The sequence below is a fragment of the Dendroctonus ponderosae genome, unplaced genomic scaffold (genome assembly GCF_020466585.1).
Source record: "Dendroctonus ponderosae isolate FM_Combo_2020 unplaced genomic scaffold, Dpon_F_20191213v2 Dpon_F_20191213_5, whole genome shotgun sequence".
In the NCBI taxonomy this organism is placed as follows: domain Eukaryota; kingdom Metazoa; phylum Arthropoda; class Insecta; order Coleoptera; family Curculionidae; genus Dendroctonus; species Dendroctonus ponderosae.
This window is the reverse complement of record NW_026018715.1, coordinates 8246291-8261481: the sequence shown is the minus strand read 5'-3', so window position 1 is coordinate 8261481 and position 15191 is coordinate 8246291. Positions and strand designations below refer to the sequence as shown.

At 36.0% G+C, this 15191-nt stretch overlaps 1 protein-coding gene across 2 annotated transcripts in view; it reads left to right on the top strand.

The window, feature by feature from the left end:
- The first annotated feature begins 272 nt into the window (after positions 1–272).
- Positions 273–15191, top strand: part of LOC109539559 (nuclear receptor-binding protein homolog) — a 72090-nt gene continuing 57171 nt past the window's right edge. For both annotated transcript variants that reach the window (XM_019907374.2, XM_019907372.2), the window contains exon 1: positions 273–897. In XM_019907374.2, the coding sequence (XP_019762933.2) occupies positions 769–897 (129 nt within the window). In that variant the 5' untranslated portion in view covers positions 273–768. The remainder of the gene's footprint in view (positions 898–15191) is intronic.

Here is a 15191-nt window from a genome sequence, read left to right as displayed (position 1 = left end):
CAGGATTTTTTGCCTTGAATACCATCATTTTCAAGCAGTGGAAACTTGAATTTTGCTGCCATTAAAAATTGAGTTAGATCGTTTTCTTCAGTCAAATATTGTCGCGGGACCTTTCGGGCAGGTTTTCCCGGAACACTCTGTATAATCGTCAAAATGCAGAAAAGTCGTTAAGAATGGCAACATTGGAGAATGGAAAGTATTGAATTGTAGCCAGAGTTGCGGAGTAGTGGTGGAGATGGCGCTAGACGCGACTTTATCTGAGTGACATTTGGCCTGCGCTTTTCGTTGACAGTAGGTAAAGTTCGCAGCCTGAGGAAATTACGTTGATCAGTTCGTTACTTCGTTTGGTTCTACGGGTTTAGAAGCCGTTCTAGGAATATTATTGAATGTTTAAGTGGTTCGTCCCGCTCATACCTAGATAAAGTGCGTTTAGGTTAGTCGGACAACAACAGAAATCACGACAAACTATCGTCGTACGGTGTGTACAGCCGATCTGTTTGATTTGTTGGATAATTTTCCATTCCAGTGCTGTTACCGTTGCTGCATCCTTTTATTTTCTTGGCGAAAATGCGGAACTGTTGACGCGACCAAGTACCACACCAGAAATAGTTTGGATGTTGAAATCGAATTTGTAATATCGGTTTGCAAATTGTGTGTTCAGCGAAGATAATGCTTAATGGAATACCATTGTTTTTGGATAACCACTTCCTATATTTCGACAATATTAGTGCTCGTTCGGGATAGGATCAGTTTGATTTCGTTGAAATAATGTCGGGAACGCATATGAATAACGAACAGGAACACAGATCGCCCAGGGAAAGCGGCGAAGACTCCGAAGATGAAAGCGAAATTCTGGAGGAAAGTCCGTGCGGCCGATGGCTTAAGCGGCGTGAAGAGGTAAGTACCAGCTTCACGCACCCTTAAATGCATTTCGCAGGGTTCTCGGCAACAACATATTCCAATCTAACCTAACACCGGGTTCGGTCCACCATTTTGCGAAAGGGCATCTTATGTGCGCCTGCCTCAGTCACCCTATCTCTGTCCTTTTCGCGAACGCATAACTTTGCGCCTCTAAACCGGGCTTTTACACCAAATTTTCATAAGAACCCTTTGCTACGTTCTCCGCTCTCCGCATGTCCTGCCTGACGTCACATTATCGATTGTGTATTGTTGCCTGGCGCCTACATGATAATTTCGTCAGAAGATTAAAAAAATTGCCATGACGAAAAACTCTCAGAATGCCACAATAAATCCCAAATCATTGGTTAATTCCTGGAACATCTATTTCTATTATCAAAAACCGGTTCTATGTACCTAATTACATTTTAATTGATCACCGACTATGGAAAAAATCGCAAAGTACGCATTCGGCCGTTAGTAGATTGATACAAATAAATGTTTCATTCGCATAGTCACAGTGTAGTATCAGAATTATACAGGCAGACTCAGATCTGCCATTATACAGGGTGACTCTTAAAGTGACAGACCAGTGATTCTCTACGCACTGTTGCGCGATTTATTGGCCAGTTATTGAAGGTCATCTTCGCCGTGCTTGTTCTCACGATAAATTGGTGCAATTTAACTGAAACCATCATTAATTTTGCGGAAAACATACCCCATACTATACCCATAATCCGCAATAATTTCCAACATGCTCTAGTCCGCAATAGATCGTACGATTTATTGTGACCTTAACTACAAATTATTTTTAACAGAAATCAGTATTTAAATACATTTAAAAAAATAATTAAGTAGGTACTTGTGTCATCAAGAATATCAAGCTCGAATCACTTTTTCAAACTATTCTTATTATTGAGTTGTAATTAATCCTTTAATATACCTACTACTCTATTTTAGATTCAAAATTATTATCACAAACTCTTTTGTACAGTGTATTTAAGTATAGATAAGTAAACGACTTTAAAACTTATCTTTTTCTTTGTGTAACGTCAAATTCTCAACATTGTTAAAAATGCGCCCCAACAGTAAAGGTGGTGAGTCACTGGTGAAGATACTCGAATGAAAATATGGACGAAAAACTTACAACATAAAGAAATTCAAAAAAATGAGCAATTGCTAAAAAACAGTGGGCATTTTTTATGTCTAGTATTGAGCAATTTATTGGTGCTTATCAGCCCAGTGAAATGATGTAAAGGGTGTTACAGTCAGTGTAAAATATTTAAAAGGATTATAATACTAAGGATGTATTACTTAATTCTGATTTCTAGTAGTTGTGTTGATGCTGTTTTCGAATTGAAAGTGATTTGTATGTTTTTTTTATCTATTGTTATTTAAAGGAGTTATCCTTATATCACCTTCTGTGAATAAGATAATATGGTTGGAAATTTAAAGTTTTATCGATGTCAGACGAAATTATTAAATAGTATTTCAGAAAATAATATCAAGAGAAACACGCAATATTGGTATACTGCTATTGGAAGTAAGTACAGGTTTTTCTATTTATCATGGTCTTATCTATATTATCATGGTCCCTTAAACGCAGCGTTCTTTATATCGATCTGTTTCTTTTATTTCAAAAATTTTGGGGGTTTTTCTTCAAGTACATTGCTTTCACTTTTATTCTAGTGTTATGTGGTCATTAGCATGAATGTCTTGATTTTGACCAAGTTAATTACCTACATTTTTACATTGTATTTGTACATATTATTACTTATAATGAACAAAAACAAGAAATAAATACAGTGTTTAATAAAAGTTTCAAATTGCTGCTTGTGATTTGTGTACGTAATTTATCTTATCCCATCATGTCTTCTCGATTAAGTTCGTATGGACCAAGTTCGGAAACTACCCAAATTACAAAACTATCTCTATATGTGTGGTCTAAACAAACAGGAAGTTAGACTGTATATGGAATATACAAAGCGAAAGGCAGGAATATCGCAGATGCTCATCCGCTAATCCCACAATAAAATGAATGGTGGAGAATAAGCTCAAGAAAATAAAATGAAATCAGCATGGAGTTCTTCAGTTTGCTCTTCCCCATCAAATGTCTCAATTGTGCAAAGTTAACAAATGTTTTTTGTAATGATAAATCCTGGAAAACTGGTTTTAAGTAGGTACTCGCTGAAGAGCATTACATTAACGTTTCTGTATTCAAAAAACATTCTTGTTTCTACGGAATTCGAAATTTCTGGGAAAATCCGTCCGCAAAACAAAATCGTTTTGTGAACTTCTGGATTTTCAAAAATACAGTTTTTTAGTTACGTTCTAAGTTTTTGAATTAATTTTAGCTACTGACCTCCATAGCCAATTGATTTGGGAATATGCACATTTTCCTTTGTTTAAAACCATATTTGCCACATTTTTCAGCAGCAGCTCGTGGTGGAACACTACTTTAGACTACAGGCATTTTTTCGAAAAACAGCACTATATCAAGAAGATTTTTTTTTAAAGAAAATCCTTAAATTTAAAACACAATGTATCCTTTCGCTACTTCAACGAACTTTTGTAGCTGCATTTCCGCTTGAAGGAAACTTATTTTTAAATGTTCTTTTTTTATTTTGAAAAGTCTGTCCAAATTGATCATCTCTGGTATCCAAATTTTCAAAAATCCATTCAGTCATGTTTCTAATGGAAGTGTTGGAATTTGAAATTTTACTGTGCCCCAAAACTCATAAGTTTTCTGTCTTCAATCGCCTTTTCTAGCATCCAATTAATTGAAAGCAAATTGCCAGTTTGGAAAAACCCCTCGTTACTACAGTATGGGTCCCAGCTGTGAGGCGCTAAATTTCCATTAAAAACCGCTGTAAATTAATTCCTCAGCCAGGTTTGCTAAACAAATAAATTCAGGATTACCTGTAGACTGTTTAGATAATACCGTAGGTACGTCAGCAGCGTGCCAAGCGCATTTTATTTTTTTTTGTTTTCAATTTCACATAGTAAAGGCTCGGTTATTTTCGGAGATTAGACGGCGCCTCCAGGCTTTGAAAACTACGGTTTTTTTCTAATGAATTTTTGAGTAAATAATATTCGGGCACTGGGCCAACTCGAGTAAATCAGCGGGAACATTATCAGACTTTTTGTATTTACAAGTTGGAATCAGTGCTGGGTCTGTCACTGTTTTTGCTCGATTTGATTGGGTCTTCGTATGCGTCTAAGCACAATCCGAGAAAATGGAAATCGACTTTTCTTGAACCGGTATTCTCGCAAGGTCGTGGTTCTTGCGGAATCTAAAAATAGCTCTGGTAACCAGCAGTGGCGACTTGCAGGAATGTTGTAGTGGATGCTGTGGTGTCAATATTCTTATAGAAAAACATTTCCTTTCAAGTTTGCTCTCTGAGTGGGTTAAGTTGAGGGTTAATTTCCCCACAAACCGTTGAAATCAAAACCACTTGGTCTTACACGAAAAAAATTCCGTTTTACTTGGCTGATAGTGCTTATGACCTCGTGCACATTAGTGAGGATAAGGAAATCGTCCTTATCTCGGTTTTTAATGGCAAAGATCAAACCGTGAAAAATTACATGGCTGAGTAGAGTGGGGGCATTTGTAGATATTAATAAAACTTTTTATCAGGAACTTCTCGGCGGAAAAGCAAACTTATTCTGATGCAGAAGATTGAAAGTGAATTGAAAATACCAATCACGATGTTCCCATTTGGAATGCATTTAATGGACTGTATTCTAAGTGCCATTTCTTATGGTAAATTGTTCGCTTAATTGGGCCATCGAGAAGATTTATTGTCAATAATAGTTTATGAAGCCATTAGCTTGAAACATCCTTGTATCGGGGGTTATTGAGCCGCACAAATAGTTATTTAATACATCTGATTTGGCAGGAAGTCAGTCACCTGATGTCTATTCACTTTTACATCGCTCTTTTCAGAGTATATTCAAAAAACAGCTGCTCGTTCAACCGGAAGGAAATTAAGCGACAAATTTAATAGATAGAATGGAATAGAAATTTTCTTTTGGTCATTTTTTGCCACAAAATTTCATCTGAGCTCATGATTTTCTCGTTTTATTCAAGCGATAATTTAATTAAGTAAATACGTGACGAGTTCCGTTCAAAATGCGCTTTGTAGATGGGGCAGGGGAATTAAAACCGGGAAAAGTCATCATTAGAAACTTTCCTAACATCTCGAGTAATTAGTGTATTGAATGCCTTAAGTGAAAGCGCAATTTCTTTAAATAATTGATAATCTTGATGAGCAACCGTAAGGATTCCTTGATGGTTTTACTGCTTTAGAAAGGATGAAAGAAATAATGGATCTTTGGCAATTAAGGAAACAGACCCTTATTGTTGCTGAATAACCGTTTCTTCTGCCAGGTTTCTACGAATGAACGTCATACAGTGTGATTCAACATTATCGTCGTTCAATTTAATGGCTAATAAGAGCTTACTGGGAGAGTATAAATTTTCATTTACTTCCCTTACAAATTTGCTGTTAAGCAATATTTTAAAGTAGATCAAGGGCCAATTTTGCAGATCATTACCCCAATGGCTCAATTACAATCAACGAAAATTTGTCACCATTTGCTCAAAATTGCTATCGATGTAAAACTTTCGGAAAATATGAATTTAGCTGTTCAAAAGTCAGTGGTTTTTGAAGAGTGAATTTTTCAAAATAGTCTTGCAGTTAATGGCTCAATTTACACGCAGTCGTTTCGAAAAAAATTGCAAAAATTATCCAAAACGTGCAGGCATATTGAAACTCTTGTAGCACATGAACCAAAGTTTGCTTCTTAAAGTGGCTTTAAAAGAAATCCGGCATTTTCAGCGGTTTTCAATATGAACCAGAGGGCTCAATTACAATTGTCAATATGTAGTCAAATTTGTTATGGAAGTGGAACTTTTAAAATGTAAATCGAAATGTTCTTTGTCACGCGGCATCAAAAGAAACTTTCAAGCGTCAGTGGTTTTTTCAGAATGAAGTTTTCAAAATGGGCTTGCAGTTTATGTCTTAATACGCACACATTTAGAAAAACTTATCAAGTGTACTTACCTCGAAACACGTTAAATACAAGCTTTTGTACAACGTAAACCAAAGTGAGCTTGAAACGGCGTTAAACAAAATCCTGCATTTTGAGCGGTTTTGGAAAAATTTGATTTTTGTAAATGACCCAAAGCGTCCATTTACAAACACCAACTGAAAAATTGTCTAAATGTTCTAGAAATTGCTATCGTAATGAAATTTTTGGAAAAAGTAAATCCAAATGTTCTTTGTAACGCGGCATCAAAAGGAACTTGTACGTACGTGGTTTCTAAAGGATAAAAGTTGGCTTGCAGCTTCAAAATGGCTCAATTACGCTCACGCATTTTGAAAAATTTACTAAAATTGTCACCCCTTTCTTTAACGTAAAACCACGTTAAAGAAAATTGCACACTTGAAATGGCATTTAAAAATAATTTAAAGCAAATTAAGTACGATACAGGAAACTTAAAATGTTTAACAATGTTTAGATATATTTGATTAAGCTTGAAACAATCTTAATGCAAAACTCATTTTCGTTGTTTGGCTAATGTACTGTACTTCCAGTACTATTAATTATTAAAGTTACACCAGATCCTCCGTAATCACCTGCCTTGTTTCCAGGTAATAACAGACTCAATCTGAGGTCTGAACGGAAATTCTTAAGTAATTTAGTGATTACAGTCGCGAGGTCAGTATGTAGTCAGCAATTGATGCAGGTTGGAAGCGGTTTTCCTAATGTACCAACGGCCTATAATCTGAAGAAAGTATTTATGGTCTGTGGTGGAAAAAACTGCTAGTAACTTAATGAATAATTAAGCGTAGGTATACAGGGTAGATGAGTTTACAGTAAGAGTCGTTCAGTTAGTCAGGTTTTCGATTGTCGACCTTCTTCTGTTGGTCGACCTTCACATTCAGCGATCCGTTTTATGCTCGCCGATTTTTTTTCCTAATCACCGAAAAAAGTTTATTCAATTTCCTACCGATTTGGTTGGTTGTTAATTTAGAGGCGAAATCATATTTACCAGGAACTGTTATCAATGGCCAATTAGGAGGTATGAAAATAAAAATGCGTCACTGCATTTGGCTGGATTATTTCTCTTGTAGCTTTTTATTATGGGATTTCTTCGGCTTTCAAAGCAGATGGCCGATAAACTGCTCTTTTATTGTTGATCGAAAGATCGAAAGAAAGATAGAATTGCGAATTAGTTTCGGAGGACCATAATAGAACTTTATCTTCGTATGTAAAGCAAAGTATTTTTTCATATGAACACGTAGAGTTTGTAAAACAGCTGGATTAGTTTCCATGATATAATTAAGTTGTAAATTCATTTTCATCTGGTCGTTAAAGAATTATTTTCTCTAATATTTCTAATAGTGATCAAGCAAGTTTAGCTTTTCCAATTGGAAATATGTAAAGACCTTAAAGGGGATTCTTAAATAATTTCTTAGAGATTTCTTAAAACAATTTGTGGTTCCTCTCTACTTGTTAGAGTTCTGTAGTCCGATATTTTAATACTTTCATCCCGGAATTAATTTTTGTTGTAAATAAACAAAAAATTTTGAAAAGCCCTAGATGATTATAACAAATCCCTTTTTCCTTTTGTCTGAGAAAAATCTCTAGTATGGTATCATGGTAGTCCGATATACATATTAATATTTTCTTTCGAGAAAATTTTTTTATTCCTAGGTTTGACAAATCTCTTTTTCCTTTTGCCTGAGAAAAATCTCTGGAATTAGGGAAAAATTCCCTAGTATGAACTAGCGACTTTAAATTTTTCTAGTCTAACAGTTGAAACGAAGAACCCTTAAAATGTCTTTCCAATCAAGCTAACTCCTGATCATCATTTAATATTTTAAATGGTTTCTTTGTTTTATAAAGGTAGTACAAGTCTTAAACTCTATAAGAAGATTAAATTACTATTGAATAGTTTCATCCCGTTTAACAATTGCTGCATCTAAGCTGAGACTTGTAAGAATTTATTCCACTAAACCCTGAATAATTTGCCTTCATAGTCTGATGAAATGCAAAAGTTGCCATTTTTTGTTGTTGTGTGATTAAATGTTCTCATACATATGTTTGAAGGATTTATCTCAGTTAAATACAATTCATGAAAAGTGCAGATTGTTTAAATTGGCTTCAACAAGTATCTTTAAATCCCATCCTATAAAATATTCTTAGTTGAGTGTTTTTGTATAATAAAAATGGTTGCGTCACAGAATTCATTACCCAAATTCGCACAATGGAGTGATTTTTTTAGCTGCATAATTTACTCACTGACAAACAGTTCCAAAGGCAAAACAGTTTTTATTGAGTTTCCTCATTAAGGATTCAATTCGTCTATCTTTGATCTGAGAAATTTAGTTACTTCTGTTCTTATTTAAACGCATGAATGCTGGTTTCTCTTTAATAGAGCTTAGATTATTCGGTTTACTTTCTTTTATTACAAATAATTTCGGCTTAACCAATGTCTGGCTGATTCATAAATAAAGTTGCAATTCTTCATCTGCAAAATTTGTAATTGCCGAATCATCAATACCAGGATTTGTCAATTAGATATTCCCTGTTTAAGTATTTCCTTCAAATCTCAACTCAGCACCCGCATTTTTTTTATTTTTCTTCTGTTTCATTCGTGGTGGACTTTCGGTCGATTTCCAACGTTTAGCAAAGCATCTATGAGCATACAGTTTTGTTTTAAATTAAGTGGTAAAAGCCAGAAAATCTTGTCTTGATTCTTGAAAATGCAATTTTTTCGGACGGAGAAACTCAGAAGAACAGTGAATGTTCTTTTCACGTAAACTAATTCTGGGGTGTAACTATTTCAGAATATTGACCATCAGTTTCATTTTCTTGGCCAAACAAAGATCAAGCTAAAACTACTAGATACTATGTTTTTTATGCACCGAAATACATGCAGCTCTTAAGATAATGATGGCCTTCCTATGTATTTGCTGCTGGTAAACCGCAGCATAAGCTCCCATACTAAAATCATAAAGAACTCCAAAACATGTCCTCGTTTTTTTCTAATTGTTGTCGGCGCAAATTTCAATGACCAGATAACCTTGCCAAGTCGAGATTCGTATACTGGGTGTGATGGATATTCGTGACGAGGCTTCCGGTTCCGCCGTGATGGAGTGAAAGATATTACGAAATCTTGGCGAGGAAATGCCTTGTGCCAAAACTGGGTTTTGCATATGAATTACTGCCCATTGTACTGTTTGAATTAGAATACGAGATCACCTAAACGTGCGTGCGTGTTTGCGAAACTGGGTACCTACCTGTTGGTTGTGTTAACAAATGACGTCAATCGGTGCTGCTGACTCGGTTTTCTTTAATAACACTCAGTGGTTTTATCAAGCATTTTATTTATTTATAGCGTTAATTAAAAAGTCGTTTTACACTGGAAATTCTGCAGAATTTTTTGTCTTCGTTAAGAAGGGTTTTTCAGCGAGTTAATGCTTGGCCTATGCTGCTGACATCACAAGAGAGGCCATACCGTTTCTTCAATGAGCACGCACTCATTTTTACAATCAGCAACTGAAAACCACTTTACGTCGAGTTTTACTGCTGTTCAGTGAACTCTGGCGGCATTCCTTTTGCGTGTCTGTGTTTATTTTTACCCCGTACGAATAAGGATAACGTGCAGCTTAACTGCAAATTAATTTCATTTGAATTATGTCCCCAACACAATCGTCCGCATATCTAGCTAGATCTGGACGATTTTGCCAGATCACTGGATGCGGAATGCCTGCTGTCGGATTTTTCAATGAGTAGACGAATAGATTTATGTTACAATAGAACATTCGCATTCACAATCGATGAGTAGGCGTGAAATGCTTCATTATTTTAAGTACCTACATGAAATTAATTTCATATTAAGTGCAGGGTGTTTCTAAATATCATCGACCAACTGGAACGAGTAATTTTTTAGAATATTTTATGACTAAATATGGAAATTTTCTGCAGTCGATGAGCTATTTAGTTAAAGTTCCTCTCTAAAATCTAGTGGGTCGTACTTTTAGGATCTTTCTCTCATTTCTTCCCAACAAATTGCAGAATCGTTATTTCCTTTTGTGTCGAAACTTTCCGGTCCTTTACCGACTTTGTTGCTGTGTTCTCCGTAGAAAAACACACCATTAGACGACGATTTTTTTACCATGGGCTTCATGAATTCGAATCCTTGAATATTGTGCAAAAAGCTATGGAGGTATTACGGATCATGTCCCCTTAGTTTTCACATTATGCATTTGAAAGCTCAGTTTGTATCAGATATGCGGACGAAAGCGCTATTCCCACGCTGAGTTGAATAGCACAGAAACTGCACAAGTTGGAAAGAAGAAGCATCTTAAAGTTCAACACCCCGTCAGGAGAAGCGTTGGCGAGTCTATGCTCAGATGCATTTTTAGCCATAAAACAGGTGAAGAATTACCCATATCATTAACTAACACATCACCGTTCAAACCTGAAGAATTCATAAGAAAAGCAAGTGTTGCGTTCCAAAATGTGAGCTGCTGTTGCTTTTAGAATGTACCTACAATTAATTTGAGGTCTCAGTTGCAAATCATCCAATATTTTTTTCGTGAAAATTACTTCAGTCTGATCGGGAAAATGTAATCCCGTGGGGCTGGGTCAGGTTGGCGCGGCGGCCGTTACCATATCAATGAATCGCCATTGGTTTTATCCAAAGTTCAGCTGGATGGAAGCCCACGTCCGGATTTTTATAGCGCTGACCCGAAGCGCCCGAACATTCTGAACAATTTCGATCCCGTGGGTTTGGTCGATGTCACGCGTTTAACCGTTGCAGAAAGGCGAAAACTATATCCCGGTAAAAAGAGAGGAAAAAACGAGTTAAAACGGGGCCCACTGTATAGTCTGGGGACCGTCTGGCGCCGGTCTAGTTAGAGTTTGACCGACGAGTTCGCGAGGATGGACTTGGCATCAAACTGTCCAAAAAGTGCGTCCTTAGAATATAAACAATCCCGAATAAATATGCGCCCAGTGCCTCGAGTTGAGATGGTAATACATATTTGAGCAATCAATGAGTTTTGCCTTGAACTTTCCACTTTTCTTTATAAATCAGAGCGTAGATGAAGGCGGATTTGTGGCATTCGCGCCCAATCTGGCCAAAGTTGAATTTGTTGCAACTTTTCGCCACTTCATTATTGAAAAGAAGAACGTCTTCCGCCGCATATAGTTTCACCATTCCGTAGCCATTGTAAAATAGAATCTGTCTGTAGAGTGCCAATATAAACATTCCTCGGTGAACCGTCCGTCCGACTGCGCCAAAGACCACATTTACATACAAAATCGGCTGTCCAAGTCCAAGAAAGCGCGAATATTTGCTCGACTTTGATAACAGTTTGCTGTGTTATAATCGTTGTTTACTCGTATTTCCTCAAGTTCTTGTGACATGGGATTTTTTATACTGGAGGATACTGGAAGTGGCACTTCGCAGTTTTTTGCCTTCCATCACGCTTTCACAGCTTCTTTAAGGTGGAGCAAAAATGTTGAACTTTAAGCAAAGCAATCAATCTTTGCTCATAGTTGCTAGTTGCCCTTCCATCTTCACGTGCGTACATCGACTAGTTACCAATCTAAAGCCTTCGATTGGCGCGTTCCCTCTTCCTATATGGGATCGCAATAGTTCCACCCAATGAATCATTAGCTGTAGCTCGAACAAAAGAAATTGGGGTCATGCACTGGTGCCTATCGAGAATTCCTTGGTGAGTCATTGACGTCAAACACCCACTTTTTATCTGTGAATGGAATTAATCAAAACCGCTACGAGGGGAATGGAAAAGGTTGGTTTCTTCGTCTTCCAAGTACGTCATACCGAAGACAATCAAGCATATCTCCAAAAAGTTCACTCTGGCGCCTGGCAGTGCAACAATGTAGAGGAAATCGCCTCCCTGTACATTAAGCACGTAATTTTGCCATTTCAGTATGTCGCACAAATAATTAATATGACTCATGTGCAGGCCTTACCGAAAGCTTACCACATTGTTAAAACACAGTGCCAGCAGCAGTTACCGTTTTGGTAGTGAACTGCAGGATGAATCATTCGAGCCGAATGAAATGCGATAAAGTTAGCGATTGGGGCCGTTTGATTATTAATTGTTATTAACCGCCTGCCAGCGAAAAGGTTCTCGTGCAACTTAAGACGAACGCTTCCATTGGCCGGTTTGCACATAACAACGACCCACATTTTTTTGCGCTCCAATGCCCATCAATATTTCTGTCTACAATCTGCACTTGCATTTATAAAGACCCCATTATTATCATCAATGTGTAAGGTAATGAAACGTTGCAGGTGAATGGTAATTGGTGTTCTTATGCAGGGTGTTCCGTAAGCCCATGATATACTTTGATTCGAAAGAAGACGATCTGACCTAACTTCTTGAACATTGCAAAAAATAATCAAAAATTTGCTGATGCTCCCATTTAAAAAACCACAGAAACTAAATTAATGCAAGCAGCGAAGTTGGCAAGAGGAAGAGATTTCTTCCAGCGGAGTGTCAATGAAACCGGTAGAGAAGGACAACCCTAATTGGGGTAAAAGTTTAATTTATTTTTTTTAAAGGTTAATTTTATTAATTGCAAATTTCGTTTATCGTGGAACGTCTGCTTTCTATAAAGTGAATGAGTGTTGGTTTAGCTGATTTATTTAAATTTGAAAAAATTGCCTTCAGTAATAATGCAGGTTCTCTTTTTATACATATCCGACTTCTTCAACCGACATTTTGCAAAGATCAAGTTGAAGGTGGAAGAACAGCCATGAACCAGTAGAGATGCCGAAATGCATTTCGACATTGGTATTCATTAATCTTTGAGGAGCGCATTTTGAGTACTTCCTCGAAGGTGATGTTCGAATTCATGTCTCATCGTGTTCTTAATGATGTATATATAGTAATGAAACTAATAGAAACTATTTTTTTTTCGAATGAAAGTTTGGCAAATGATTATTGAACTGCTTTAAAATAGTGTTTAAATTGCATCTTCGAGAAAAGCCTAATGTCTTTGGCAAAATAGTCGCAGAACGAAATTTGGAATCATCCTGAATAGAACAGTCTTCTCAATTTATTGGGTTAATTGGAGAAACTTTTAGCATTCTCCTTTCAGAATTCGGAAAAAATTGATTAACTCATTCGATCACTTTACGAGCTGGCTTAATTAGGTTTTTGTCCTGAGCCAATTGACAAGTTGCTCTCATTTTCGCCGAAAGCTTTTCCTAGCCCATAGATTTATATCTTGATATCCTTTTCCCACTTTTCTTTCACGCGATTTTGTAATTAAATGACGCCTGRTGTATGTGTGAAAAGAGCAGCAAAATCCAGGTTGATAGTTTTATTAAGAGATATTTTCTGTCAAGCGCGGAAAGTATTTTCACTTTGGCATTAGCSCAACATAGTTTTATTCTTTTCAAWTGAAGAGTTTTGTCGTGTCCGATAATTTTAAACTGATACGGAACCTCCATGAGGAGGAGGTCGCAGTATGCCTGGGTAAGTGAATTTTTAGGAGTTGGCGCAAATGGCTTGGTGCGCCAACCCATCGCATCGACGCAGTAACTCAGTTCGTTGCTGGGAAAATGTTGATGACTTTTTTACTTATTTTAGATTTATTTTTAAAGCCATTTATTAATAATATTTTTAAAATGGCTTCGAATTTTAGAATTTTCCAGTTTAAGTTACTTTTTCTACTAAATGCTCAATTTTCTAAAGTTTGACTTAAAAATGCTGACAATCTTAAGGAATTTTTCGCGAAAAATTATGAAATTAATTTCTAATCCTTCGTCGCTTTGTAAAAACTTTCGAAATCCATTTCCAACCTCGAATTTGGAGCAAGAATCAAATAATTTGTTATCAAAAAACAAACAGAATAAGAGAAAGTTTAAACAGAATATTTGGAAATCACCAATCCTCTGAAGACTATAGAATTTGTTAAAAAATGTGGTTTTTTAGTTTTGACTTAACTTTTTTTGCCTTACCTTCTACTCAAAAACGCTCTATTTTGAAGACTTTCGCTTAAAAATACTGCAGGACTGTTACGCGAAGAATAACAAGATAAATTTATAGCTTGGTAAAAATTTTACAAAAACTTTTTCAGACTCCAAAACTGATCACAAAACAAAGTTTTTAATCGAAAACGCAAAAAGCATTATTTACTGATGATTTTCTTCTTTTCTGACAATAATGTGGTATTTTCAGCCAAAAATTACAAAATTAATGTTGCTTGAAAATTCGCCTCATTCATCGGTTTGCAAGGAAAAGTCAGTTCAGCTTCGAATTTGGCACCAAAACCAAATATGTAATTTAATTCAGGTTTTTTACCGAAAGTAATTAGGATTATCTTCAAAAAACGTTTCAAAAGTGTACAACAATTATTTGGAAAATTCACCGCCCTCATCGCTCTGAAGATTTTTAAAGTTTCTTTAAATTTTCAGGTCATTCCAGTTTAAACAAAGATTCTATTAAGCAATTCTTTCTACGCAACAATTGCATTATTTTTTAGCTTTACTTAAAATACTGACTGAAAAATCTTCAGGTATTTTTTGTGAAAAATTATAACATAAATTTGATTGGAAAACTTTTTGCAGTTTGGAATTATGGACAAAACCGTACTTAATAATTATTTCTAGGTGTTTTTCCCAAAGTATTTCCCGGAATTGAAAAAGTGAAAGTTTATAATCATTTAACGTTACTAAGAAAAAATGTTGATGATCTTTTTTTTAGATGTTTTGATGATTTAGATGGGTTTCGTAAAGTTTTAATCAATGAATTATTATAACTCATTAACCTATGAGTTATAACTGCGTAACTCAAAGAGCGGCAACAACTCAAGAATGCAACTCAACACAGTGTTACCCAAAGCTAGGTCCTGTCCCGCCAAAAACAGTGAATTTTCTTATTCCAAACAAATATTTCTCCACTTAAGCCCCAAAAAAAATCCCTTTCAGTTTATTATTTTCAAGTGATCTCACTCACGCTACGTTGGACTCACTTGTGATTTGAACGATCAGTGGGATGTAAGCAGCTGAGGCAAAATTTTAGTCTTCCTGAAAACCAACCTAAAAGGTTAAATAAGGAGATTTAATGTTTATTTTGTGTCTATATTGAAAAGCGATTCTCATAGACGTGCTTTTGGGGTCATCAAATTATTAAAACATTAAATATTATGAGTCAATCGTGCAGTCGTGGTCACTGGTCCGTAGTCTCACCCGACAGTCCATTCACTGGAATCTCAAGGCGATCGGGTGAGACGTT